We start from the raw sequence: 25702 nt of genomic DNA, 5'->3' as shown, positions 1-25702 counted from the left end.
TTTACTTACATTAGAAGTTTGGAAGTGAGACCTGCAATGCACTTCTGTATACTGAAACATCCTTAGGAAGGCTTTAGAGCATCCTCAGAAACAGTACAGACATAGGATAATGACCTAATCTTTATCATTTTGTCTTCCTAAGGTCAAGGAATTTACTTGCTCCATTCCTCTCTCTATTCCAGACAGAAGTTCACAACTTCGGCAGGGGTGGGGCACAAGAAAATAAATAGCCAAACCCACAGCAGTTTATCAAGCTGCTTGAGCAATTACGATAAACTGCAAAATTACAAGAGAAAACTTGATATTGCTAAAGTCTTTACTAACCTTGTCTTGCATCAGAGAAAGAGGATCTAGAACTGAAATAAAGAATCAAAACAAAGGCAGCAAGAGTATAGCAAAGAGAGAAGTTAGTATTGCAAGTCAGAATGGGTGTTAAGCTACAGTTTTTTCAGAGCTGGTGTAATCCTTCCACTAAAGTGTTGTGTAAGATAATGAAGCCTACTTGGACATTGTTAATCCCAAGACAGATATTAAAACACAGACAAATGTCATTTGTAAACAAGCAGCATTGAACTGGGAGCAGTATTTTATCCAGAGATGGGAATTGTCATGACTGGAATAAAGAGTGCTTGCAGCCCGGACTGAACTCAGGTGTAAGGGAATTTTTGGTTGTTTCTAGAGAAAGACACATCCCTACATTACCAAAAACATGTAAAATGAGCCTGTTTTTTATAACAGATGGAAACACAATTCCAGTGACAGTTGTAAACATTGATCCTATAGGGGATCAGGCCTATGGGGCTAGAAGGAAAGACTGAGAAGAATTAGTGTAGTACTCAAAACTCTGCCAAAATAAAAACCAAAAACAGTAATGCTTTAAGAGTAGAACAGTGGACTTCACTTGAAGGTTATTAGTTTTTTACAAGTCCCAGTATCATAACATTTACTGAATAAATTAAAATTCAGGGATGGATTGAAACAGTTTGGCTGGAAGGAAGTAAATACATTTCATCTAAGTAATATGAACTTAGTCCATGGCATGTTATGTAAAAGTATTGTTATGATAGTCAAGTATTGATTTGCAGAAGGATTTATTTGATAATTTTGCTATATACAAATCATCAAGGATAACTGGAATTCTAAAAGATTTATTTTATAAGCAGTTTTCATTTTGTACAATGTGTGCTTAAATATGTAACTGATTCACCTACAAAGTTTCTATAAATAAAGTTTTTCTCCCCGCTAATCCTTTTAAAAATTCCAGTGGTCATTGGTTTTATTTCCACACACCACCAACAAGCAAATCTTATGTCCTTGATTAACAATCACTGTGAATAGCAACATTAAAATGATACTAAATTAACAGCTGTTAACCACCAGCACAAGTATTAACAAGTTTGGGGATTTTTAGGATTCTGATGCTGAAGGCATCTGGATGCCATATATATATCTAATTAATTGTAAATAAAAAGCATCACCAGTAAAACAGTTTCCTGTCTCTAAGTACAAAACTAATCAAAAGTAATTGAGCTGAATTGCTTTCCTCCCCAGTACATTTTTGCTCTATATGAGATACAAATTCATGATGGTGTTAGTACTTCTGATCAATTTCCAAGTAGAAGCCAACATCACTCTGGTGTATAGCAATTGCCAGGTAACTGAAATGAGGTCATGCACCATCAGAACATTATGAATAATGGGATGAGACTATTAAACTCTCCAATTATATATTAACACCCACCTAAATAAACTGTAATATAGATGATTGCATAGAAACAGCAGCTTCCAAACAAAAAGGACAAGCTTAAAATACTCACATAAACACTGGTAAGTAATTTTCAAAAGTATGCATGGGAATGAAAGAGAGAGGGGATTAATCATGACATCTGAAATGCTCAAAAATACAGAGACAGCAGCAGGTAGGATCTGTAACAGTAGCTCAACTCCTTCTTGACTACTCATCAGTGATAATATAAAGCCTCTTGTCTACAAAGATAATCAGAAATTAATGCCACTGGCATGTATTCCTACAGCATATGCAGTAGGTAAATGTGCTATAATAACAGTGATGTAAATTTTGTTTATGAATTGAGGTTATATATAAATAGTATCTGGAGATACAATGTCATTGGATAAGAATGTAATACTTCATCCAGAGCTCCCTAAGTCAAAGCACTGCAAAACAGTAACATCCCTTAATAACATGACAGAAGTCACAAAAAAAAGACTGTTTTGTATAATAACAATAGAAAATCATCATTATGGGTAACATAGAGGGAAAAGCACAGAAGCTTATAAGGCAAGTGAAACATGTTATAGGTGCCTGCATTCAAATTCACAATCCAAAAACATTACTGCTCAGCTGCTGTCCAGCTATGGAGCAGCTTGAACTCTGAAAGCATCTTGGGTGGAAACTTCCTGCTTGCCTTGTGGTACTTCAAAGTTCAAGTTCTGCCCTCACTCATGGCCTGGCACATTCAGCCTAAATTTATATTGATCTACAGTCCTACCCCAACTGGGACCAAGTGAGTAGATACCTCTGGTCCTTAATCTACAAAAGAAGCTTCATTACCCACATGTTCTGACAGAGTGCTTCATATAAGCCTGTATATTCAGGTTCTGTACAAAAGGCAGTGATGGGATTTTCCTTGCATTTTTTTTTTAGAATGTGACTGGACAAAGAGAAAATGGTTAAACTGGTGTTATGTCTACATCATGTATGCAGGATGTGGAAAGTACTGCTTGATTTCCTCCTCAGTCTGAGGAAGTTAATGTGGTGGTATTGCTTTAGTTAATAGGTTACTGTAAAGAAAAATCTAACCTGTGAAGGAAAAAAGAACAGACATCTACTTTTTCAGAAAATAGAAAATTATTAGAAAGTCTGGTGCTCATAGCTTTCACATGAATACTGGGATCCCAGTCCCTGGAACACGTAAAAGTGCTTAATTTTTAGGGACTGGAACATAAAAGCTTCATTGTGGTTTTTTTATTGCCCCTACATAAGCAACTGCCCCTGATGCAGTTTCATCAGGAAGCAGAGAATGAATGCTGTCCAAAGTAGCCTGAAAGGTGATGATAGGTAATATTCATTGCAGGCAGGCTGAACATTCTGAGGCTGATTTCTTTCCCAGTATCAAAGAGGAGAAAGAAGAAAATATTTCTAATTGTGATGCTCTAGTATTGACTTCTGTTGTTGTTCAAGGATTTTCCAGAAAACGAGAAATAGTCTTGTAGGACCCTTCTCTGTTTCATAACATTTTTTTGAAAGGCAACAGTGAAACAGTAAAAAAAGTCTTCCTAAGATCATTTGCTGATAATATGGGAATGCATGAGCCTCGGCGGCCATGCTGGAGCTATCTGGGTGGAAATTGCAGTTCACCTTCTGCTAGAGCATGGCTACCAGAGGCATATAATGCTCAGACAGGCTCAAAATGAGCAAAAAGGCATTCTTGACTCAGGTACTGATATTAGGTAATAACTGGAGTAAGAGCATTGTCCTTAGCTGTGATGTTTTATAAACTAAGACAGGCACTGATTGCAAGGAAATGGCATTCCTCTCTCCAAGGACTGTAAAGATGTCACCGAAAAGCAAGAGGCACTCGTACCAATTCCCATGTCTGAAGTGGAAGCAGCCAACCATGACCTAAGCAGACTGGGAACAAGCTCTTCAGATGAACTGCTACTTCAATTCACTCACCAGCAAAGTGGTAATTTACTGTACCAGGAACTACACCTAGATGTCATGGAGACACAATGGATTTTGTATCTACGCGTGTATCTACACTTTGCAAGTAGGGGATGTGCTTGGGTACCGAAATCTGACTTGTTTTTCATAATCTGGGGCAATATTGTGCTTGCACTGTTTGACTGTTTCCCTCACAGCAACAGAGTAAATTTCCTGTAGAAAGCTTGATTCTACAAGTGTGCACAGGAATCAAAAAGTAAGAAAATCAGTGGTCTTAAGCCAAGAAGTAGTAGTTGAAATTGAAAATTGAGTGCAGAAGTGGTTTGCACAACGGGGATGTAGGTTGCCTTAATCTTCTCCACTTGCAGAGAAGGATAATTCTCCGGATCCATTCATGCCTTATCATTTCTGGCAACTGGAAGACCAACTAATACCTACTCTTACAATGATTTTATGCATATGCAAGTGTGGTTTCTTTGAGCAAGCCGTCGAGGTGACTCAGGTAAACTTTCAAAAGGCCGCCCTGCGGCCAGGGCTGGGCCCACAGCCGAGTGGGGACTTGACCGCTTCAGAGCTGGCGAGCCGGGCTAGCTCCAGTGTTGTGAACGAGCTTCGCTCGCCCCCACTTCAGCTGACCCCGCCATCCGCCCAGGCTCACTACGGCCAGGCGACAACGACACGTTTTCCGCGGGAGAGCAGAGGCTGTGCCGACACACAGGGCAGCGTCGCCGAAATGCTCTTCGAAAGGAACTTCACGGGCGAGAGGAGGAGGCTTCAGCTGCCCCCTGTCGCGACATGGGCGCCCCCCTGTCGCCGGCTGCCCGCCGTCTCTGCCGGGCGCCCCGTGTGCCGTCCGCCCCCCCGGGGCCGGGACCCTCCGGCTGTTGCTATTTTCGTCCGCGCTGGCGAGCGGCCCGCCCGGGTGTGCGGCGCGGCTCTCTCCTCGTCCCGGCCCGCCGGCAGGTAGGGGCGGGCCGGGTGGCGGGCAGCGCAGGAGGCGGCGGGCGGGCATCCCCTGGCCCGGCGCGGCCCGGCCCGGCGCCCGTTACCGGCCCCGCCCGCCTCCCCGCGCGGGAGGTGCCCGACCGCGCCCGGCAGCCCGCGGCCGCTGCCCGGCGAGGGCACTTCCCTGCGGCGAGCACATCCTGCGGCGGTAAGCGGCGCCCGGGCACCCCCAGCCCCAGGCCTGTCAGGGGGCGGCGGTGGGGCCCGCCGTGCCCCCACTGTGGGCCGACCCGAAGGAACGGCGCCGGCGGGGCCGAGCAGCGTTTGGGAGGGTGGGGGGAAGGAGGAAGAGCAGCTCTCGGCGCAGAGGAAGTGAAGAGTTGTGGCGAGGAGTGCGGCACCCGCCGCGGGCGGCCCGTGCCTGCACCCGCGCTGCCAGGGGGAGCAGCCTCCGGCGCCGGCGGGTTAGGGCCGGGGCCCCGCTGCGTGCCCGCGGCGGGAGGGGCGGGCTGCGCGCTCCAGGCGGGTCCCGCCGCCGCTCCTAACGGGGCTCCCGGCGAAGGCGCGGCTCTGGCTGCGGGAACAGCGTTGCTGCGGGACGGGGCGGCCCGGCGGGAGCGCAGCGGGGACGGGGGCGCTGGTACCGCTGTTCTGGGAGAGTTGGCTCCTCGTCAGAATAACCAAAAGACCTGCTTGAATTTAATCTGTCGGTGACCCGAGGTGCCCTTAGCGCTTTTTCTCTCTTCTCTGCTGTTTCCTCGCCTATCTGTGCAAAATAGGTGGGTATAACTCCTCCCAGACCCCGCTCCGTCTCCGAGCAGCCGAGCGGCTCTTCCCTGGGGAAAACGGACCTTTCCTACCGCGGCACGGCCGAATGTAACTTCCAATGTGCCCGCGGCGGCGCACTGTTCATATGGCCCTTTAAATTCGCGAACTAAGTCAACAAGGGAATGATCTCTTGAAACTGCGTTCACGAGAGGTATGAAACGAATGTGGTTATTTATAGTGCAGTTTGAAAAGATTGAGGCCTTTGTGTGCTATGTTTTATTTGGGAGAGAGGCTAACATGGCAGATCTGCTGTAGGAACCTTTAGTAGTGCAGATGGTGGGATTTGTGTCTGCGCTAAGCCCAGAGATTGAATGGAACATCGTGGGTCAAAATTAATAAATTATGCATTTTCTGAACAGTGAATACCTCTGAGCTGATGCATATGACTATACTTTTAAAACTTGTAAGTGCTGAAATAGAAATTTGTCGTGGGTTATATAGGAACGCTGAAAATCATAGGTGATTACACAAAAGTTGAAATTTTTGCAGGTGAGAAAAATGACAGGATGTAAGGAAAGTGAAACGCATGACTTGACACTTTTTTCACTTTAATTTGGTTAACTGCAAAGTTGAATGCGGGCATTTTGGCTGTGGATATGCAATTGAATAAAAATGAATGGTATTCATAATGTAATTTACCTAGCAAGCTTTCTTTTACAAAGTTGTGGTTGATTTTTTTTTTTTTTTTTAGAGCATTACATTCGTAGAACAGCTCAATATTTTGTTCAGGTCTGTATGAGGCTGAGTCAGAAGACTTCAATCATCAACATACTAATTTCCATGGACTTGATTAAGGAAATAGCAACAGGTGTTAAGGGCAGGAGCAGTAATCTATTTTCTTCATTTAATAGTTGATTATGAATGTGTATATTTGTAATCAAGAACATTTTGTTGCAATTTTTTTATTGATAGCCTATTTATAAAACTTGAGGAGTGATATAAATGCTGGTTGTACTGGTAAATATTTTAGGTGTGTTTATTACTGAAACCAATATCAGAGTATATGGTTATGTTATTCAGCACCCAGTCAGGAGTTGCTAACAGCATTTAAGCATTAAGTCTTTTAAAAGTCAGCATTTAATGAAAAAATAATGGAAATTAAAACTAATTTCTGAGGCAAATTGGTTTCTGGACTTGTGCATGCTTTTGGCCACACAAACCATAGCTCCAGAGGCAAACAGCAGATAATAAGTAGCTATGAGATAAAAAAAATATCCTTGCAACAAGAGGGGTGTGTGATGCTTCCAAGTGCCGATTTGAATTAAATAAAAAAACTTTTTGAACACTGTTCTCAGCAGTGACCGTGTCATGACATATTTAATATATACTCTCATTTGTGTTTTTCTATATATCCTGCCAGGTGGATAGAGAAATCTGTCAGCTTGAGCAAAGACAATGTAAATTTCAGTTAGGGATCAGAAAGAGAGGGAGACAAGTGGTATTTAGTTCTGGCTAGTGTTCCAGAATTCTGGCTGCAGGCCAGGGCTCCTCATAATCCTTAAGTAGTATGATATTTCTGCTAAAATAATCAGTGGTGAAATGCAGTCAGTACCAGTGCCTCTGGTTCCATTTGTCAACAGGGTTCAGTGCTAATGCCATGCAGAGAAGAGCTGAACAAATTTGTGCTATTTAAGACCAGCTGTTTTTCATAAGAGCTTGCTGTATGGTTGCATTTTTTGCTTAGCTTCTTAAAGGGGAGGAAAACTGACTTACAGAAACTTACATAAACTAAAGCTGCTGTCTTGTCCCGAGCCTGATGTGAAGTAAGTGCACAGTTGTCTCTCAGAAGAACTTCAAAGGTTGAGGACGATGGCATCTTTCTGTTCAACTCCTAGGTCAAACCCCTCATTTATTCATTGCTGTGTGAAAGCCCTGACTGCTTCCTTGCATGATGCATCTTCCAAGCTCGTGAGTTCTGCTGTGAGTCCCAGCACTCCAACTGCTACCAAAGCAGGAAAGGAACTGGAGGAGAGTGAAGGGTAGCTTAAGTCTACAGTTACCAATGTGCTGAACAATAGTTTAAAACTTTTGGCTGCATGTCTCTATTGAATTTAGTCCAGTTGAGAAGAAAAAGTTGGTTTTTTGTTTTTTTTTTTCTGGGGGGGGATGTTCTTTTGGTTTAGAACATTCTCCCTCCTCTCATTGTATTTTTTCTGTGTCAGTTTGAGTCTATCCCAGATCTGCCTGATGTTCCCCCAGGTGCACAAACCTGATTTTCAGTGGTTTATTTTCCCAGGTTACTAACACAATAACCTCACAAGATTCTCCTTCCTAAAAGCTTACCTGACCCCATCTAACCAACTGGTACCTGGAGCCAATACCTTGCCCTTGTGATATAGTCTTTGCTCTCTTGAGTGAGGGTGAGTTTTGAGGAATGCTGTCCTGCATGATGCAGTGCTGCTTAGACATATATCTTCACATGGGGTCCAGCATAATAATAGAAATAATAATTTGTGTAGCTCTCCCTTTCATGCTGTCTTGCCATCACCCTGCCTTCTATCTGAAGGGATCCCTTTTAACTTAGAGGCATAACACAGTGAGAATGTAACTTGATTTTGGAGAGCAAGAGGCTAATATATTATTTTTTTAAATTAAGTTAGGGTTTTAAAAAACACAATATCAGATTTTGCTAGAACAGGACCATCAGTGTAGTGTTGCATGCTTTCTAAGCCTGCTCCCCACTTGTGAGAAGTGGCTGGGTTGATCAGAGCAGAAGAGAAGCTGAGGAGAAAGGGCACACATATGTTCCCATGTGTATCTTCCACATTAATGAGTCAGTCTGGTGTTCCCTAGTACAGAAGGCAGGGATAGATATATTAATGTGGTTTGTGGAAATCTCTTATGTGTTACAGTTCGACTGGCTGTTTTTATGCTGGTGGAGCAAATACAGCTGAATCAAAGCAGGCCAAACAGTAGGAACAATAAGGTTCATATCCTTTATATCTGTATAAACTGCATTTTAGCAGCAAAGCTGTCAGCTGAGGAGTGCCACTCAAGCTGTTCTCAGTTTTGAGTGCAAGGGCAACCAACACCCTTCAAAAGATGCTGTGGAGAGGAGAAAGAGGAGCTGTCCCAGTTATGTCTGTGAGCACTGGGATGACAACTGGTGACATCCAGTGTGCTAAGCAAAGCCCAGAGTAATGAAGCTGAATGGTGCTTAGAGCTGCCAAAGGAACAACGAAGTTGAGGTAGAAGGAAACTAGTGGACAGCTGTATTTTTGTATCTTTTCTATTTCCTCTTGGATTAGAGGTGAAATAAACATTTAATAAGCATGAGTTAATTAGACACTTGGGAGGAAACTTGTTTGAGCCTACTGTACTAATGTACATGTAATGTGTATGGTAAACTCCCATGGCACCTGCAGAGCCAAATTTCAGAGGGGATGAACTGAAAGGTGGCAACCAGAGATGGGTAAAGGTGCTACAATTCCAAGCAGTGGAGTCAGGGCAGACATGGATGGGCTGAGAGCATGGCTACTCTTTGGCCGTAATGTGTGCTTAAACTTATGGCTGGGAATAGGTCTGTTGAGAAGAACAAAACTATTTTTAGGCCTAAATTAAGCATATACATAAATACTTAATGATTTTGAAGTAAAACCTAGTCCTTGGTGGAAACTTGAAGGAAATTAACACCAGCAGCTTGAAATTGGCATGATTTCTGGTGGAATTTGTTTACAGTAAGTGACAGGAGGGGAAAACAAAGAAAGAATGGCTGGGAAAGGGAAATGGAATATGCAGAACAGTAATACACAGAATAATACTGGTTAGATAAGGAGACTTTCTGATGCTGCTAAATTTGTGCTCTGAGAAACTGCACTTTTAGCCTCTCCTAAACATTAGGGGAAAACCCTAGCATTTTAACTTCTATTTAACTGGTTTGATTTAGTAGTAAGTGTTTTTCTTTGGAAATAACAAATGCAGACATTGGACTATTTATGCTGTTGACTTTGCAAGGTGTTTATTTTTTTAAAAAAGCGATGCCAAGAGAATGCCAAGAAGCTTCACATTTATATTAAATACATTCCAGCAGTACAATGTTTGTTTAAGTATGACAGGGTATCAACCTTGGGTTTTTTATATACTGTTCAGTCCTTAGAGTTAGCATGCAAAATAATGTATTATATTGTGATATCCATTTCTCTTTGAGGCTGCATTGCCTCATGGGGTAAGATCTAGGGTAAAAGAGCATGGTGGTAGATGGTGGTAATCAAAAAGAAACTTGAAACGTTGATAGAAACAAGGGTGACTGTTGTATTTATACATGCCTTTAATTACACTTTTTAAAGAACGGTTATTGGAAAACACAAATAAGAAATTGGCTACAAAAAGTATGTGGCTAATACATCATTGTCTGTATGGTAGCTCCGTTCTCTTGTTTTTAACTAAGAATGAAGTCTTCTAAGGCTTTCTTATCCTGAGATTATTATCTATGCCACTAAGTGACAAGAGCACTAAAAGCTAAAACCTCGATTTTTATGTAGTTTAGACTACACATCATGGTAGTTATGAATTAATCCAATCTTCCCTGCAGTTGCTGAACTATTTTTCATTGTTGTAGTTAAGGAGAAAAAATTTGTAATAGTTTGTGAAAGAAGAGACCATTTTGATTGTGGTGATAGTGGAAGGAAAACTATAATGGTGACTGTGTTTAGCAGTCTGTGTTGAGAAGGTGTAAAAGTGCTTCGTGAAGCTGCTATCCCATTTAGAACCATGGAATCATTGATGTTGGAAAAGATCTCCAAGATCATCATGTTCAGTATTTGACTGAACCCCACCATGTGGATTAGATCATAGCACCAAGTACAACGTCCAGTTGTTTCTTGAACACTTCAGGAACGATGACTCCACCACATCCCTGGGCAGCCTCTCCCAATCCTTACCACCCTTTCACCCTTTCCTTTACCACCCTTGAAGAAATTCTTCCTGATGTCCAACCTGAACCACCCCTGCCACAGCTTAATGCCATTTCATTTAGGATGTCATGCATTTATATTAATCTTTGAGATGCTTATTTTCTTGCTCATTTGTGAAATAAACAAAACAAAAAAACAAACCTCCCAATTGTAGTATGCTTAAAATGAGGTGTACAAATTCTGGATTTTCATGGCCCTTTTTCCCACACCTCCCATGCCCAGATACACACACAGAGGTTTATGGAAAGACTTTTAAAAGATTGAACTACACATCTAAAATGCTATTTACTATGAATTCATTGAATAGTATCTTGAAAACTTGCACGCTTGCTAAATTTGCTATTCTTGGAACTGGTAATGCTGCCATGGTGTTCATTTGTCAAAAGATGAAATATTTCAAAAAAGTAAATATACTCAAAGATTATTTCTGAAGTTCTCTTGTTTTTACAGTTTGCCAATTACTGCAGAAACATTTTTACCCACTGGGACACTTACAGATTGGTTGCATTTTAAACAGCTCAAAATTAATTTCAATCTTGAAATTTTTGGGGCTTTTTTAATCCTGAAATTTACTTTCATTTTCAACAAGGTGAAAGACTGTTAGAAACTCAGTCTGAAAATATTATTACAAGAGCAAAAGAAGGACAAAGTTCAGTGGAAACTCATGAGAAAAATAGTGCTGGTTTTGATCATATTTTAGATGACGAAAGACAAGAAATACTGTTACCACAGTAAACCGATGGCACTTATTCAAAACTTGTTAAAATGTAATTAAAATATTATTTAAGGATATCTTTGTACTATTTATGTTGTTTTTCCTAGGTTTTATCATGGGAAACTCTCATAAGACTGATGGTAAACTAGTGTCCTGGTATTTAAACACAGGCAATTACAGGCCTGTCAGCCTTCCATCAGTCTCACACGATATAATGTAACAGCTGAAACTAGGGGCAATTAAAGAGGAGTTAAAACAGGGTAGTACAACAAATGCCAATCTATGTGTTTTCATGGATTGCATTTTGTGAAATGGAACTCATAAAGAAATGCAATTATTGTATTTCATTACTAAAAGTACTAATACATAATAATAGTAGTGGTAGTAGATGCTGGGTATAACAGGGTTACAACAGGGTTGTGTGTAACTTGGTATATTCCATCTGTTAATCTGTTATTTTAAGAAATGAAAATGATACAATGTCAGTCTGGCTAACATTTAAGTATTCCTGTCTGGCTGACCAGTGTTAAAATGCAACCATGAATTGTGATCATCATCTGGTTCTTCCCAGAATGCTGTAAGGATTGTTGCTTGTGACTGTTATCTGACAGGTTTTTGAGTGATCATTCTGTTGACTGCTGCTAGCATTTTTATATGACAATGATTTCTAGCGTGTTATTTATTGAAAAAGTCTGTTTGGTTACAACCAATAATTACTGGGCAAACTATACCTAAGGAAACAACTCCATGTTAGTAGCCAGATTAAAAGTCATCCACCTATGGACAAGAAAGTTGTCAGGCTAACTTTTTTTTTTTTTTTTTCCCTCAGATGTAAAGGTGCCTTAGCAGGCAGTGACTTCAACTGTCATGAAGGTCAGAATAGCTCAGCTGAGTTCTTCCTGTGATAACACGATTGAAATAGGCCCGTGTGATCTACGTGTGCCTGCCCATGAAACAGGCACAGGCTAGAAAAAATGTTCATTATAATTTAGTTACTCATTAGATAGGTGAGCTAAGGTCATAAAGCAAATTTTAAATCAAGACTGACTCTTTTCCAAGCAATGTATTTATTACAATTATGTTTGTTGGACCTGAAAGAGTAAGGCCCAGTGTAAAGAGGGGGAATTTGCTAGCTTGGCCATGGTAGCTCTCTTCTGATTTTAAGCTATTAATTATTTGTGTTATTGAGAGTTGATTTTTCATAGAGTTCAAGCACCTACATAACTCTTTCTTTTCCTTTCAGAACTCTTCTGTTCCTTAATCAAAGGAGCCATCTAGCATCCAGATAATGTCATTCCATGGAACTGAAATATTGGTGAATTAGTTCAGATTCCCTAAAGGACTGTAAAATGGAGCCAATAACTTTCAAAGTTAAAAAGTGTCAAACACCTAGTGATTTCTCAGCAAGTTTCAGTCTCCAGCTCGTGGGTTCTCTCCCAGTGCATTCTCTAACCACTATGTCAATGCTGCCTTGGATTGTGGCCGAGATCCAGTTGCTCAGTGCAAAGTCTTCCAAAGAAGAACCCAGTGTCAGCCAAATTCGACTTTGTGTTTCACCAGCCAGTTTGCGATGTGAGCCAGACACAGGAGAAACCCAGCAGTGGGATCCTTTAATTTGTTCAAGTTTATTTGAATACAAGCCACAGCAGGTCCACAAACTGATTCACAACAGCCACGATCCAAGCTACTTTGCTTGTCTGATAAAGGATGAAGCAGCAAACCAGCAAAGTATCTGCTATGTATTTAAGGCTGATGATCAGACAAAAGTAAGTAAAAAGAAAAGAACCAAAGTAAGCATCCCTGAAGTTGCTTTTGTGCTGTTTGAATCCTTTCATTATACTGTAAAACCTTAAGGTTGTACTTACAGTTAGAGATGAGATCTCATTAAAACTTACTCACTTTATTTGATGTTAATTGCTCAGTAAAATTTGAGATGCTCAATATGTGAAATGAAAGGTGTCTACATCTCCTACATGATCAGGGTCCGAATTTCATCAGCTTAAAAAACACTTTAGTTTGGGATATGGGCTGAAATCTTGACCCTCAAGTCAGTGAGAGCTTTTCTGTTGATGTCACTAGAGCTAGTATTTCACTCTTGAGTCACTGTGAACTTTATCTAATCCTGCACTCAGACGTCTCAAATTTCTGTTTTCCTGAGTTGGGACCTATGTGACTGGGAAACAGAGATACCTCCTTTCTCAGAAAGAGGAGAGGGTAGTGTGGAACCTCCATATATATCATATCTCTAACAACAGGACCCTGTGGAAACCTTTTCCTAGCTCTATAATTCACAAAGCCTGGCAGGCAGGTTTAGAGAGTGGGACAAAGGCATAGTCTTTGCACCTCTGTGACATGCAGGCTTGCTGCTGCATGTTGTGAGACAGGAATTGGGGTATGCATGTCTGACAGCGGGTGAGATTTGGCTTAGTCTGCATGTCCTAACCGGTTCTTAACCAGTCGTGTCTTTGCTGAAAAAGCGGAAGCATTAAAATTATTGGGTCTATTCTGTTTGAGAGTAATGTGAGACACTGACTCTCATGAATGAGTAAAATGGAGTAAGATTTAACAAAAAGTTATTGTGAACTAGTGAGGAAAAAATGGTGACCTATCCTTCACCTCTTGAATGTCAACTCTGGTCTCCATAATGTTGGAAAACAGCATGCTCACTTGACTCATAGGAGGTGTCCAGCTGAAGAACCCTGGAGGTATTATGTGAATATACACCACTCATGGGATTTATGCCAACCTGCCCAATAGCAGAATGTTGTACAGTTCCAAATCCATGGTCTCAAGCTTACAGCTCAGAACATATGGAAACAGCTTTAGATAAATCCCCCCCAGATAAAACTGCAGTTCCAGTAAATTAAAAGGCAAATACATTGTAAATCATAAGCATTCAAGTGAGAATCCTGTCAAGTTAAATGTAGAATACCAAGTTTATATATGTAAGAGCAGAAATAAGGAATAGTTATTTCAAAACTTAGCATTGGATAGCAGCTGGTGAATGCATTTTTCAGTTTGCTTCTGCATTTACTTGTGCTTGTGATTTTCCAGGATTATGGTGAGAACACAGCACTGATCACCTCCAGTACATTTTCTTAGGCATTTTCTTTTGCACCAAAATATTCAAGTATTTTTTCCTCATGTTTGATCAAATTCCTGCACATGTTTGAAATGATCAAGAACAAACTAAGTCTCTAGTTAAATTTTCAGCTGTGTCTACATGTTTTTTGGAAACAACACCCACAATTTTTGTATGTCTGTTTTAACTACTTAGCTCTAGGTTCACACAGATATCCATCCTTTCAAAGACTGCCTTCCACCTCTTAATTTGCCTTGTGTGCAAGAGCTGTTTCTCTTGACTTCTTTGCAGTCTAGGTAGACATCTAATCAACATTTGTGGACCTATGTTTCAACAAAAAGATAATGGAAATGCCAGGTGTTCTTACCATCTAAAGTGAAGCCCTACCTCGTTTACTTAAATTTTGTGTGATTTCCACATTTTAAGTAAGTTCTTTGTGCTTTGTAGGGTGTTGTTATTTTGACCTGAATGTGATCATATAATGCCTTTTAGCTAATTGATGTTTGTGTATTTATCAGGAGTGAACTGATGTTACCTGTTTTGCAGATGCCCAACTTGAAAGGATAGGGAGTACACGCATGCCTTTGTTACAAACTGAAGGAGCTGTTTCTTAAAAGCCAGTGAGTTGGGATGAAGAATTTAGGATTGTTAATGCAATTTATGTTCAGTTACAGAAGAAATAAATGTTAGAAACGGGACTTTTGCAGCCTGTGGAACTCAGCAGATTCCTGTGCTAGCACTCTTTTTTGTAAGAACTCTTTTTTTCCTATTTGCTTCAGGTCTGTAAAAGAATCACAGCAGTCCAGATACGTTTAGTCACAGAATTTACATGTTCATAACAATCTTTAGCCAACAAGCTTGGACATCCAGACTTCTGTGATAATTACTAATTACAATAGCACTGTAAACTGCAAGAGCCACAATTCTTTGTGCCTGCATATATAAATCTGTAGTAGGGTTGTATTTGACAAAGAGTTCTTGGATTAAGTCACGTCTGAGGATTTGAAGTAGAAGGTACTTTGTGGCTTTGCAAATAAGTTCTGTGTATATCCTCACCTTAAGATAAGTAGAATAAAAGGGGACAGAAATATGTCTCTGGGAGAAGTACAGTAGGAAGATTAGGATGGTAAGACAAAGGCAGTTGAGTAGAAGACTAAACAATTAAAGCCTTTAAGAAGAGGACAAGAAACTTGAAAGTCATCCAGACAAGCATAGCTCTGGAGGTGGTAGAAAGTACAGAAATCCAGGAATGGTCAGGCTTTTAGCATCAGCATTGCAGATAGACTGCAGTCCATTAACCATAGTTTTACTCCTTTATAAATAGAAATTGAGTAAGAACATATCTGATTAGTGAGGGATTATTTTACTGTTTAATATGTGAGTTTTGTTAATGTTGCTGGGTCATATTTAGCTCAGCTCTAGAGTTGATGGAGGTGCATGCGATGCCATGCAATGTTTTTTCCTGAATACAAGGCTCTTGGGTTTGTTGTTGCTGCATTTCCAACATAGCCATTTTAGAGAAGAAATCCGTAGACAGGTAATTAACACTAAGTAATGTCAGGATTGTTTGCAAGGAGTTCTTTGTTATGCTGCTCTGTAGCAGTGAAAGAAAAGTGCCCCGTTGTGGTCTTTGTTTTCCCTCTGTAGGATGTGCTGTAATTGTTTCCATTGTACCTCATGGCAATGTGTGGCTCACTTTCCCTGCTGGATAGCAGTAAGTAGGGAAGGATGAGATGACATTACTTGAAAAGAAGCATATGAATATGGAGATCATTTCACTCTACTTTGTGCTTAAAGGATGGGTTACTTTGCCTAGAGAGAGCTTGTCTTATGGATTAGAGTCTTCTTTCCAAGTAGATTTGTCAGACATGGGATCTGGAGTGTTCCTTTCTTCATGTATAACTTCAGTAAGTTTCTGCTAGTTACAGATAGTGGAGTTTCTTATCCTTACACCCTCATTTTGCAGAGGTTCTGATGTGGCCTGTGATGATTGAGTAATTTCTGCCTGAGGGTGGGGCTGAAGCATTAATGCATATTCTTTGTAGGTGCTCAGGAGTGGAGCTGGATTCAATTTATATTGCCTGCAGGGAGCTTATGAAGGCTACTTATAGGTCAGGTGAGTAATGGTGGGAGAAGCTGGGGAAAAATTAATTCTCCACTAAATCTGTTTGCAGAATAGTCTGTTCAGCATAAGAATACAGCCCTGCTGAACACCTTGGTGAGAGTGCTTGGCTGTTGTAGAAGTGCAATGGAAATGAAACCATATATGGTCCACCCTCTGTGTCTCCCCAGTGGCCTCTGGTCTGACATTTGCTTACGTACTACAGAAGTGTGACGCTATTGATATCACTGTTGTTGTTGAAAACTATATACTTTTAAAATTATTGGCATTTCAGTTCTACATTTGAGATGTGCTAGTTCTCAACTGTTTGGAACTGCAGGTGAAGTGTGCCGTTTCCTTCCTCAGCTCATTCTCTCCAGCTTTCCTTCTGTATGATGCCCTGCTTTATCACATCATTCACTCCAAGAAATGAAAGAGATAGATAACACGAGGCTAAGGGCATACTGTAGCAGGGTATCCCCCACCAGCATATGCAAATTAGCCAAAACATTATGGAGGATGAGTAATTTCTGTTCTTATTTTCAGCTTGGAAAAGTAATTCCAGATGTCATTGTGTTGATCCTTCTTTGGTGTATTGAATGATTTGTTTTACTTAGATATGTTTAATCTTACTTGATGGATGTTTGGGCTGGCAAATGGAACACAAGTCACTAGTTTATCTGACTCATGCCCTGAGCGAGTTTAGATTTAAGGCAAGTTAAGGTTATGCTGTCCTTTATTATACTTTTTTATTTATTGTAAATGAAGACTAACAGTTCTAAATTTAATGGTTTCACAGAGGTCTGAGTCGAAGAGGATGTCCAGTATTTCAGCCTTTTTCCATGTCCTGTGCTCCGTTCAGTAGCAGGCTCACATTTTCCCAATCCTGTCTTCTGTCACCTACATAGCTATAAAGACTTTTGTTGCCTTTGCTAGATTCAATTCCAGGTGGACTTCAGCTTTCCTAATGATGTCTCTGTCTTGGGTTGGCAAATTCTTATCAAGGTTCTCTGGAAACTGGCTGGATTGGCCAGTATCTGCTGTGTTTTTCCTACAGCAGATATTTGAGTGGTTGAAATTCCTCATCAGGACCAGGGTATGCTAATGTGAGGCTACTCTGAGCTGTCTGTAGAGTACATCATCCACCTGTTCTTTCTGATCATAGGGTAAAATAAATTCTTGTATGCAGAGCAGAAGTTGGCAGACAGCACTGTCATTTTTTAGTTTATTTTTTTAAGTGAAGCAGATGCTCAGAATGCTTGAAAGTTTCCCTTTTTTTTTTTTCTGTGATATGAACTGGAGGTTTAGAGAATTTGAGAGAAAGCCTAGAAACTTGAGCCTGATGTCTTGCAAGGAAAATATTTCTGTGACATTACCAGTGGAGAACTGGAGTATGAAGAAAGGTAAGATGTTCAGATTTTTAAAGGGTTACATTTTGTACTGGTGTTTCTGTTTGTGTGGGTTAGGGTTTTTTTGTCCCCAAGACTCTGGACACAAGTTGTCATAACAACCTATAATATATGCTTGTGTTTACCAGAGCAGTTAATGCTATGATGGCAAAACACTGGGTAGAACTTCTCTGCTTAATAGAAAAATATTGCCTGTGATTTAAACAGGATCACAGCTGCACAAGACATGCAGAAGTCTGTGTGGTGCTTCTGAATCTTCTCTCTGTAGTGTCATCAATCAGGGACAGCTTTTGGCCCAGGCAGCTGCAGGAGTGGTACCATGAGAGTTGCAGTGTCTGTATGGTTCCAGCAGACTGGGACACCTGCTCAAAACCTGAGCCTGCTGATTGACTTGACCTATGTCAAATCTGCCCCAAGGCAAACACAGATAGAACCCTACATCTCCTTACACTGAGGCACTTCTTGAAATGTAGCACCTGGCCTGTTGAGCTTTTTGGTTACAACTGTAATGCCTTCTGTTGTCAGAGGTCCTTGGGTTTTTTGTCCACCTATTGCTTTAACAGTTATTTTGCCTTTAAACAACCTTCACCTACTTTCATGAGTTAAAATAGCTTATGCACTTAAGTAGATCATGCTGTCTTACCTGGAATGCAGCACTCTGTTACATGTTGTTTATGATCTGATTATGTGCTGAAGAAGCTGGTTTCAGATAATCAACACTTAGCTCTCTGTGAGGCTGCACAGAGCTGAACTTCACATTATTCATCTATAAAAGGAATGGCAGGAGCCCAGTGGACTCCTAAGCAGTTGTTGTGAGGCTTGGCTTCATGACTGTTGATTCTTACACAACTTGTTTTTACTTTAGACTCTAAGGTATAGCCTCACTAAGTATCTCATTTTTAATACCACCATTTCCCTTAAAAGAATTCGGGGAAGATAATTTTAAAGATAGAGGTGATGTTTTTCTTCTGTATTTTACTGCCTGATGAGTCTGGGGAGATTAAAACATGGTTCTTCTTTTGCCAAAAACATAAAACACTGAAACAAAATTAAGTAACTGGACTAATGTCAGTGCAAGTGAGAACTTAATTTGGCTGTTTTCTGCCTCCTTATGCACCCTTGCGGTTTTTGATTGAATCTGTGTAATTGCAAACTGCTAGCACTGCTTTTTGATTTAGGAAATCTCTCCTGTCTCCCAAATACTAACTGAAGAAAATGTAAAATACAGAAGGAAAAAAAAATGCAGGAGAGCAAATGAAAAATCAAATGCATATTTGTGATCTGCACATGCACAGTCCCGTTTATAAAGTAGGTCAAAGTTTAGCTGTGTGAAGCCTAGCAGAATATCCTGTATAATGCAAACAACCAGCTGTGCTTTCACTACTCTCATGATTAATCAAGCTTTACAGGCTTCTTGAGTGTGAGTGTGATGACACCAGTTCTATCCTGGGATCTATTCAGACAATTCATGTATGTGAGCTCTTCTGTCAGGGAGCTTTAGTGGCCAGTGACCCTGTCCCTAGCAGCGTTATTCCAAGCCTTTCTGGTGCTCTTGTGAAGTCTTTGAGTGACTTTGTGGCATGTTGCCTCAGCTAAGTGCTCGTGTGTTTGCTCTCATTTTATAAAAAAATATTGTGGGGTTTCCCTAAATCTTGTGTGATTGCCACATGGAGGAAGTAATTTGTGCAATACCAGTGCTGCTGTCTGACTTACAGTCAGAGATAATGTCTGATCACGGAAGATGAAATTAATCACAAGGTTTGTAAAAAGAGTTACCTATTCCCACTCTTATGGCAGCAGCAACATAAAAATTATATATTCTTGTGATTTCTTATCTTAGTGTAGTAGTTAACTGTATAGTAAACTGCATCAGATGGCATTGTTCATGTATTTTTCAACTTGAATAATATTGAAAGTAGCTGTGTTTTACTTATGATGTTACATGCACTTGATTTTAGGGTCAGAGTTCATGCCAAGGCTATTGATTGTTCAAGGCTATTAAGGAACAAGGAACAGTTGTTCCTTCACTTTTCCTGTTGGGGATTGTAGCAGAAATGCAAAATAGTAGAACTGAGGCAAAAACATAATTAGTGGATTTGTGATGGCCTCTCACCTGATTACTAACCACTCTTTTTGTCTTACTTGTGGCCTATGATATCCAGCACAGGTAACTGGAGCCATAAGTATCTAAGCATCCTCCATATCTGTAGAAGAGTTTTCTTTAAAAGTTCCTGTTCACCCAGAGAAGAGCTTCTCCATATCTCCAAAGAGAAGCTCACTCGTAACATCTTAACCAAGTTAGAGTCAGCTTTCTGTGGTCCTGTAATCCGTTGTTTGGTGATTTGCACATTCCCACCTTTCCCCCTATTCTTTATACTGTGGTATCACTCAGATATGTTTCAGAGCAATTTGAATATTCCTAAGGAAAAGTGATAAAGTTTCAATGAAATCGGCATCCTAACATGATCAGAGAACAATTTCAGGTGCACCTTTGTGAGAGTCAGGGCATTGCCACCTAAGAGCAGAGAGAAGGCCTGGCCTCAGATCCCCAGTTTATTCAGTCTTAAACAGCTGTGGGGTTTTAGTTCAAGTGTAATCTATGATGGTACACTGAGGAGATTTTGTAGTTGTCCTCTGTCAAAAGAGGCAATTCTGTTATTCTTTACTTTTCTGATCCATCCCTTGATGTACTTCCTTGGTGTTTTCCCTTGTGCTGGCACTGATGTTTGTCCAGCTCTGTGATGAGCTGCTTTAGGGACTAAGGTAAAAGAAATTAATTTCATTCTGCTCTAAAACCCATTTGGTACATCTTTCTAGATCACCATAGATGTTTTTTTGTCAAATTTCAAGTTGACATAAATTTGGCAACTAAAGTGAGCATAAAATATTTTGGGACAAGGCTTTCATAAGAAGGTGGGGGAAATAGAGTACCACACCAGGAGTACTCCAAAGGGATTGGGCTGTGGAGCAGGAAACCTGTTGTTCTATCTTTGTAGGATGACATAGATCTTAAAAGTAAGACTATGAGGATGGAGGTGCACAGGGACACTTGCAGGCTTCTTTGGCCTCTGCACACAGAGCCACCTTGTTTGGAGCATGGTCCTCATAACACCAAGATTGTGGATTCAATCCCCATATGGGCCATTCACTGAATAGTTGGACCTGGTGATCCTTGTGGGTCCCTCCCAACTCAGAATATTCTGTGAAAGTGTCACTGACATTGAAATCTGTCCTGCTAGTAATGTGTGAGAAGAAATCACTGCATACTTGTCCAATGAGTCCAAGGTAGCCTTGCTCTAAGAACACAAACATCACGGTGTGGGTGGTCTTCAAGTGGGAAACTGTCTATCCACATATTACCCAAACACTAATCATATTAAAGTCCTCAGCTTCACAACTTGTAACAATAACAAAATATGTAGCAACAAAGTTATCCAGCTCACCTTACTGTGGGGTAGTAAAGTCTGGTTTCTGCAAAGATGTTGGATGCCAGACCCAAAGTGAATGGGTCTCCTCATTGCCTTGCAGCCTCATCAGTCCTACAGCTTCAAACAAACACACAGCAAGCAGACACTGCTGGGCATATCAAAAAACCCAAACCAAACTGAAAGACTTGTGCCCATGGAAAAGTTCTGAGTGAGAAATAGAAGGTGTGGAAATACAAATTGTGTATACAGAATTAAGAGTTCAGAAAATACTGTTTGATTTATAGCAATATTGAATATAAACTGCATGTACACTACTATATAAAGAAATACTTAATGATGAAGGAACTCTAATGTATTTTCTGAGTTACCTGCTGCTGAAGCTTGCTGAAGTGCATTTAAGACTAGAAAGAGTTTGGAATTTTGAATGCTGCCTTACTGATCTCTGAACTCAAGTCAGAAAGTCTAATCTAGACTCACTAGATGGTTTTTATTTTTTGTTTAATTACTTAACACTCTTAAGTAATACAAACTATGCACAGTTGTGAAGTTCTTAAATTAATTTTGTGGATACTTGGTGCAATGATAGTTGTATGCAATTTAAAGCCAGAAAGTGGCTTTATTAGAGAGGGGAAGAAACTGCTTTGAAAAGAACAGTTTTTATTTTAAAAAATCAGTCTTACCTTAAACAGTGTCAGTTTTTGTGGTGCACAGTACAATAGCATATTGAGGACAGTGTGCTTTAGTTAGCAAAAGTGAGAAGATAGTTTTTGTCAAATACAGGAATAAAATAAGGCTGTATCTGTCATGTAGGTTAGTACAGTCTCTACAGACAGACTCCAGACTGGTTCTGGCTCATATCTGATTGATATCAGTTATCTTTCCTCAAAACTAATAAAACCAAAGCCTCCTATTTTCTGTGCTTTGCAAGTTTTATTAGGGCTTTAGCTCACTTGGAGCTACTTAAACATGGACATTCATGTTCAGGCAGTTGTATTTTCTTCTTTTCAGATTTTAAAATGGCCATAAAAGATAAATGCAAGCCATTCACATTCAAATATGAAGATGCCAAGTCATAAATTATAATACTGAGTAAATAATCTTCCTGAAATAGCTCCTTCTGTTTCCATGCAGTTGGCTTTTCATTTAAAGTTTTGCCTTTCCTGGGCTGACATTTATGCTGTGCCCCCAAGGTCATCAGATGGGGGCTCTTTGGCTGTAGTGGAGCAGAAAACCAAAGCAGAGGAGGCATATATAACTGCTGTATTTACTTTAGCAGCACAATCTCCCATCCTGTTATGTGTAAAAGTGAATAATGGTAGAAAATCATTGTCATAAAATCAGTGCTTTCCCTTGCCTGGTGTAGACAGGTTGTTCTGTATTTCTGGGTTTTTTTACCCTCTCTGTGGACGTCAAGTTATGGGAAGGGCTGTGGGAAATATTTTCCTAAAGAATGATTTGTGTGACAGGACAAATACAGGCTTAAATGGATATGTGTGTTTGCCCTAAAGGTTGATCATTGAGGATCTGATACAAGGATTGAGTGGATAATGCCATCTTGTACTTGGTTTGTCCTTTGTATGAAACTGCTGGTTGATGTGGACTTCCCTTTTCTTTCCCACCCTCCCCCCACTTCTTCCAGAGGGACAGTAATTGAGATCTATTGCTCGTCATAAATAGCTTCACTGATGATGATTCCTCTTGCATTGGGTTAAATTTGGTCCTTCTGCATAACTGATTGAACACTTTTCATGTGCAAGCTTCTTGTGTCAGCCTTTAAAAGACCCCCACAAAACTAGCTTCACACAGGCAGAATGTGCTTCAAAATTGTATTTTTAGTAATCATGATGTGGTTTGTTATGTTGCTTTGTTGCTTATATGCTATGCTTCTACGTATAATGTAAAGAACTTGCACAGGAAGAGGGAATAAAAGCAAGATTTTATAACTCCTCATTTGAGATTTTTGGAGGCTACATTCAGCACAAAGGTGTAAAGTAGAGCTTGCAGTGAATGTCTGGTGGTGTATTTGCATCTAAACCTGTGGTTGAGTCTTTGAGTCTGAGTCTTGGAGGCTGAAAATCTGTATGCACTTTCACTTCAGGCTAGTTCTTTTGAAGACAACAGCCATACTTGCAACAATGACTTTGAACATGCTTGTAGTTACTTGCTTGGTTAGCACCTGTAATATGTAATATATTATTCAGCTTGGTTTTAGCCTTAGATTTTTTTCAATGACAGTTATGTTGTTCACGTAGAAAAAAAAAGGTTTCCAATACCCATAATTAATTCATTTAGAAAGATTTTTAATAAAACAGAAGTACTTTTAAAACCAGACAAGAAAAATTATAATTCAAATACAAGAATATATTGAGGATGATAAACATGGTTGATTCAACACCACTATTACAAAAATTAGGTTTCTTTCCTTGTTTAAAATTCCAAATAGAAGTAGGCCATATGTCTATGAAGCAATAATTTACTGAAGTCTTAAGAAGAGCAAAGCCCCGCTCATCACTTTTAATTCTCTGCAGACTACAAAAACCATGTTCTAATGTGCATCTTCAAGTACAAATAGTGTTGGTACCTTCAGAGGTCTCTCACTGAAGATGAATTCAGAGGCATTTCTAGAAGTTGTGTTATCATGTTAGGATTGCCTTTGTTGGACCAGCTGTACAGCAGCAATGAGGCACTTCAGTTTTCCCAATTTACGTGCAGATTTCAAAGCCACACAGTGGGTAATGACACACTGGAACAAGGCACCGATTCCCAGATCAGGACTGGGATTTAGGAGAGAAAGCAGTTGCTTCTGCAGAGCTCTCTGCAGTATCTGTGCTGCTGTGGAGCACTGTACAGTATTCCTGACTGTAGCATTTGTAGCCAGGCCGTTAGGAAGCTTTTCTAATTGCAGGAAAAGAACTTCATTGTTCTTGAAAGGGATTATTCCCCAGAGTGCATAACTCCTTTTGTCCCTCCAATCCCTTCACAAGTTCGCAGCTTCATCAGGGTTTAAGATGAGGTGTTTAAGTGCCACTTAGCGGTTGTCCAGAGCAAATGTAAGATACTGCGATTGCTGTGACAGTTTTCACCTCTTCTGCTTTCCACCAGCAGGAGAATTGCTCACCTTACCGTGGAGATACTGAAGGCTTAATCTATAACTGGTAGCAATCAGTTGAAAGATGCCGGTGGGTTTTCAGTTAGAAAGTTTCAGTACTGTAATTTCCATTTAAATTTTTCCCACTTTGTCCTACTGAAGTTCTTTTTGGGTTCTCCTAGTGGCTTTTTTGGGTTTTTTGGTGGTTTTTTTTGGTTGTTTTTTTTTTTTTTTTTGGTTGTTTTTTTTGTTTTTTTTTTTTTTTTTGGTTGGGATGTTTTTTCAATATTTTTGCAATGCCTCTAAAAGTATTGGAATGAGTTTGTCTTTTACTATGTAACAAGAAGCAGCACTATGTAAAGTCTGTAGAAGAGAAATACTGCTGTTTCTGGACTTTATTCTTGTGTATTATACTTCACAAAACAAGATGTGCTTAACATTGGTTAGTGTTTGACATCAGCCACTGTCCTGGGGTGTTTCAGCTCCCCTCAGCAGAATATCTGATAGATGTGAAACCATTAGCTCTCAGTCATGTTAGGAGCTTGCTAGAATAAGTTTTTATGTGTGCAAGGACAGAAGTTTATATCCTAGAAACTTACAGGACTTCTGGATATTCTTTATATGTATGTTATTAACTGTGTACTGAACCAGATACATCCTTAAGACACCTAAAGATATAGTAGCAACTGGATCTAAGTGGGGGCAATTCTCAAACGAATAGCTTTTACATTTCAGACTGTATGCATTGCCTGTATGCAGGCTTCCTCTTTAGTGGGAGGAGGTTTTTCAGTGGGTTTCTGCAGGGAGTTCATGTACTGCAGAAGACATGCTTCAGGTTTTTCTTTAGAATGGAGTTTTCTTTTTTTTCCTTCTCTTTCAGTTTTTGTGTTTAATAGACTGTCCATATGCATGCTAAATTTGGAAGAGTCAGAAGAGTTCCCAGGAACCTCAAACAAACAAAACACAGATTTCTGATTACATTTCTTGTTAAAGTTGCAGAATAGAAGGTCAAGGTCAAGGTCTCAAGATAAACCCCTTTGCACCTGCTGAGACAATGTACTTCCAACAAGCCATATAAAACCTAGATATGTGACAAATTTTCCTTAGCCACATAAGCCTCAGTGACCTGACATTAAGTACACGTTTCCATGGGCATGTCAGCCTGTTCTGGAAGTCTTGATGCCAGCTTGAAACATCAGCTGAATTTGACTTACGGGTTTTTGTCTTAACTGGAGTTGTGAGTAAAATCAAAGCACTTGTATGGGGGTGACATTGTGGATCTACAGTGAGAGAAAGTAATACTTGATTTTTACTAAGTTCTTGTTGTTTGACTGTATATTACAGCATTTTGCATGCTAAGAGAAAAAGCTGGGAAGATTGTTTAAAACTGGCCTTCATTCTACTCATAAATTATAATTGAAAGCAATGGGACACTTGAGAATTTAATATACCCTGGATGAAATGTCCTGTTTAATATCTTTATCAATGATGTGGACAAGGGGATCAAG

General features: G+C 40.1%; 1 protein-coding gene across 7 annotated transcripts in view; it reads left to right on the top strand.

The window, feature by feature from the left end:
* Nucleotides 1-4746: 4746 nt before the first annotated feature.
* The window catches only part of TBC1D1 (TBC1 domain family member 1), a 100357-nt gene continuing 79401 nt past the window's right edge, over nucleotides 4747-25702 (top strand). For 5 of the 7 annotated variants that reach the window (XM_053975743.1, XM_053975740.1, XM_053975742.1 and 2 more), the window contains exons 1-3: nucleotides 4747-4838; nucleotides 5410-5609; nucleotides 12330-12852. In XM_053975743.1, coding sequence (XP_053831718.1) covers nucleotides 12436-12852 — 417 coding nt within the window. In that variant the 5' untranslated portion in view covers nucleotides 4747-4838; nucleotides 5410-5609; nucleotides 12330-12435. Of the gene's footprint in view, nucleotides 4839-5409; nucleotides 5610-11915; nucleotides 11960-12329; nucleotides 12853-25702 lie in introns of all 7 variants that reach the window. The other 2 variants (XM_053975738.1, XM_053975739.1) reach the window with 2 other exon arrangements.

Source organism: Vidua macroura, chromosome 4 (assembly GCF_024509145.1).
Source record: "Vidua macroura isolate BioBank_ID:100142 chromosome 4, ASM2450914v1, whole genome shotgun sequence".
In the NCBI taxonomy this organism is placed as follows: domain Eukaryota; kingdom Metazoa; phylum Chordata; class Aves; order Passeriformes; family Viduidae; genus Vidua; species Vidua macroura.
This window is presented reverse-complemented; position numbering and strand designations above follow the sequence as displayed.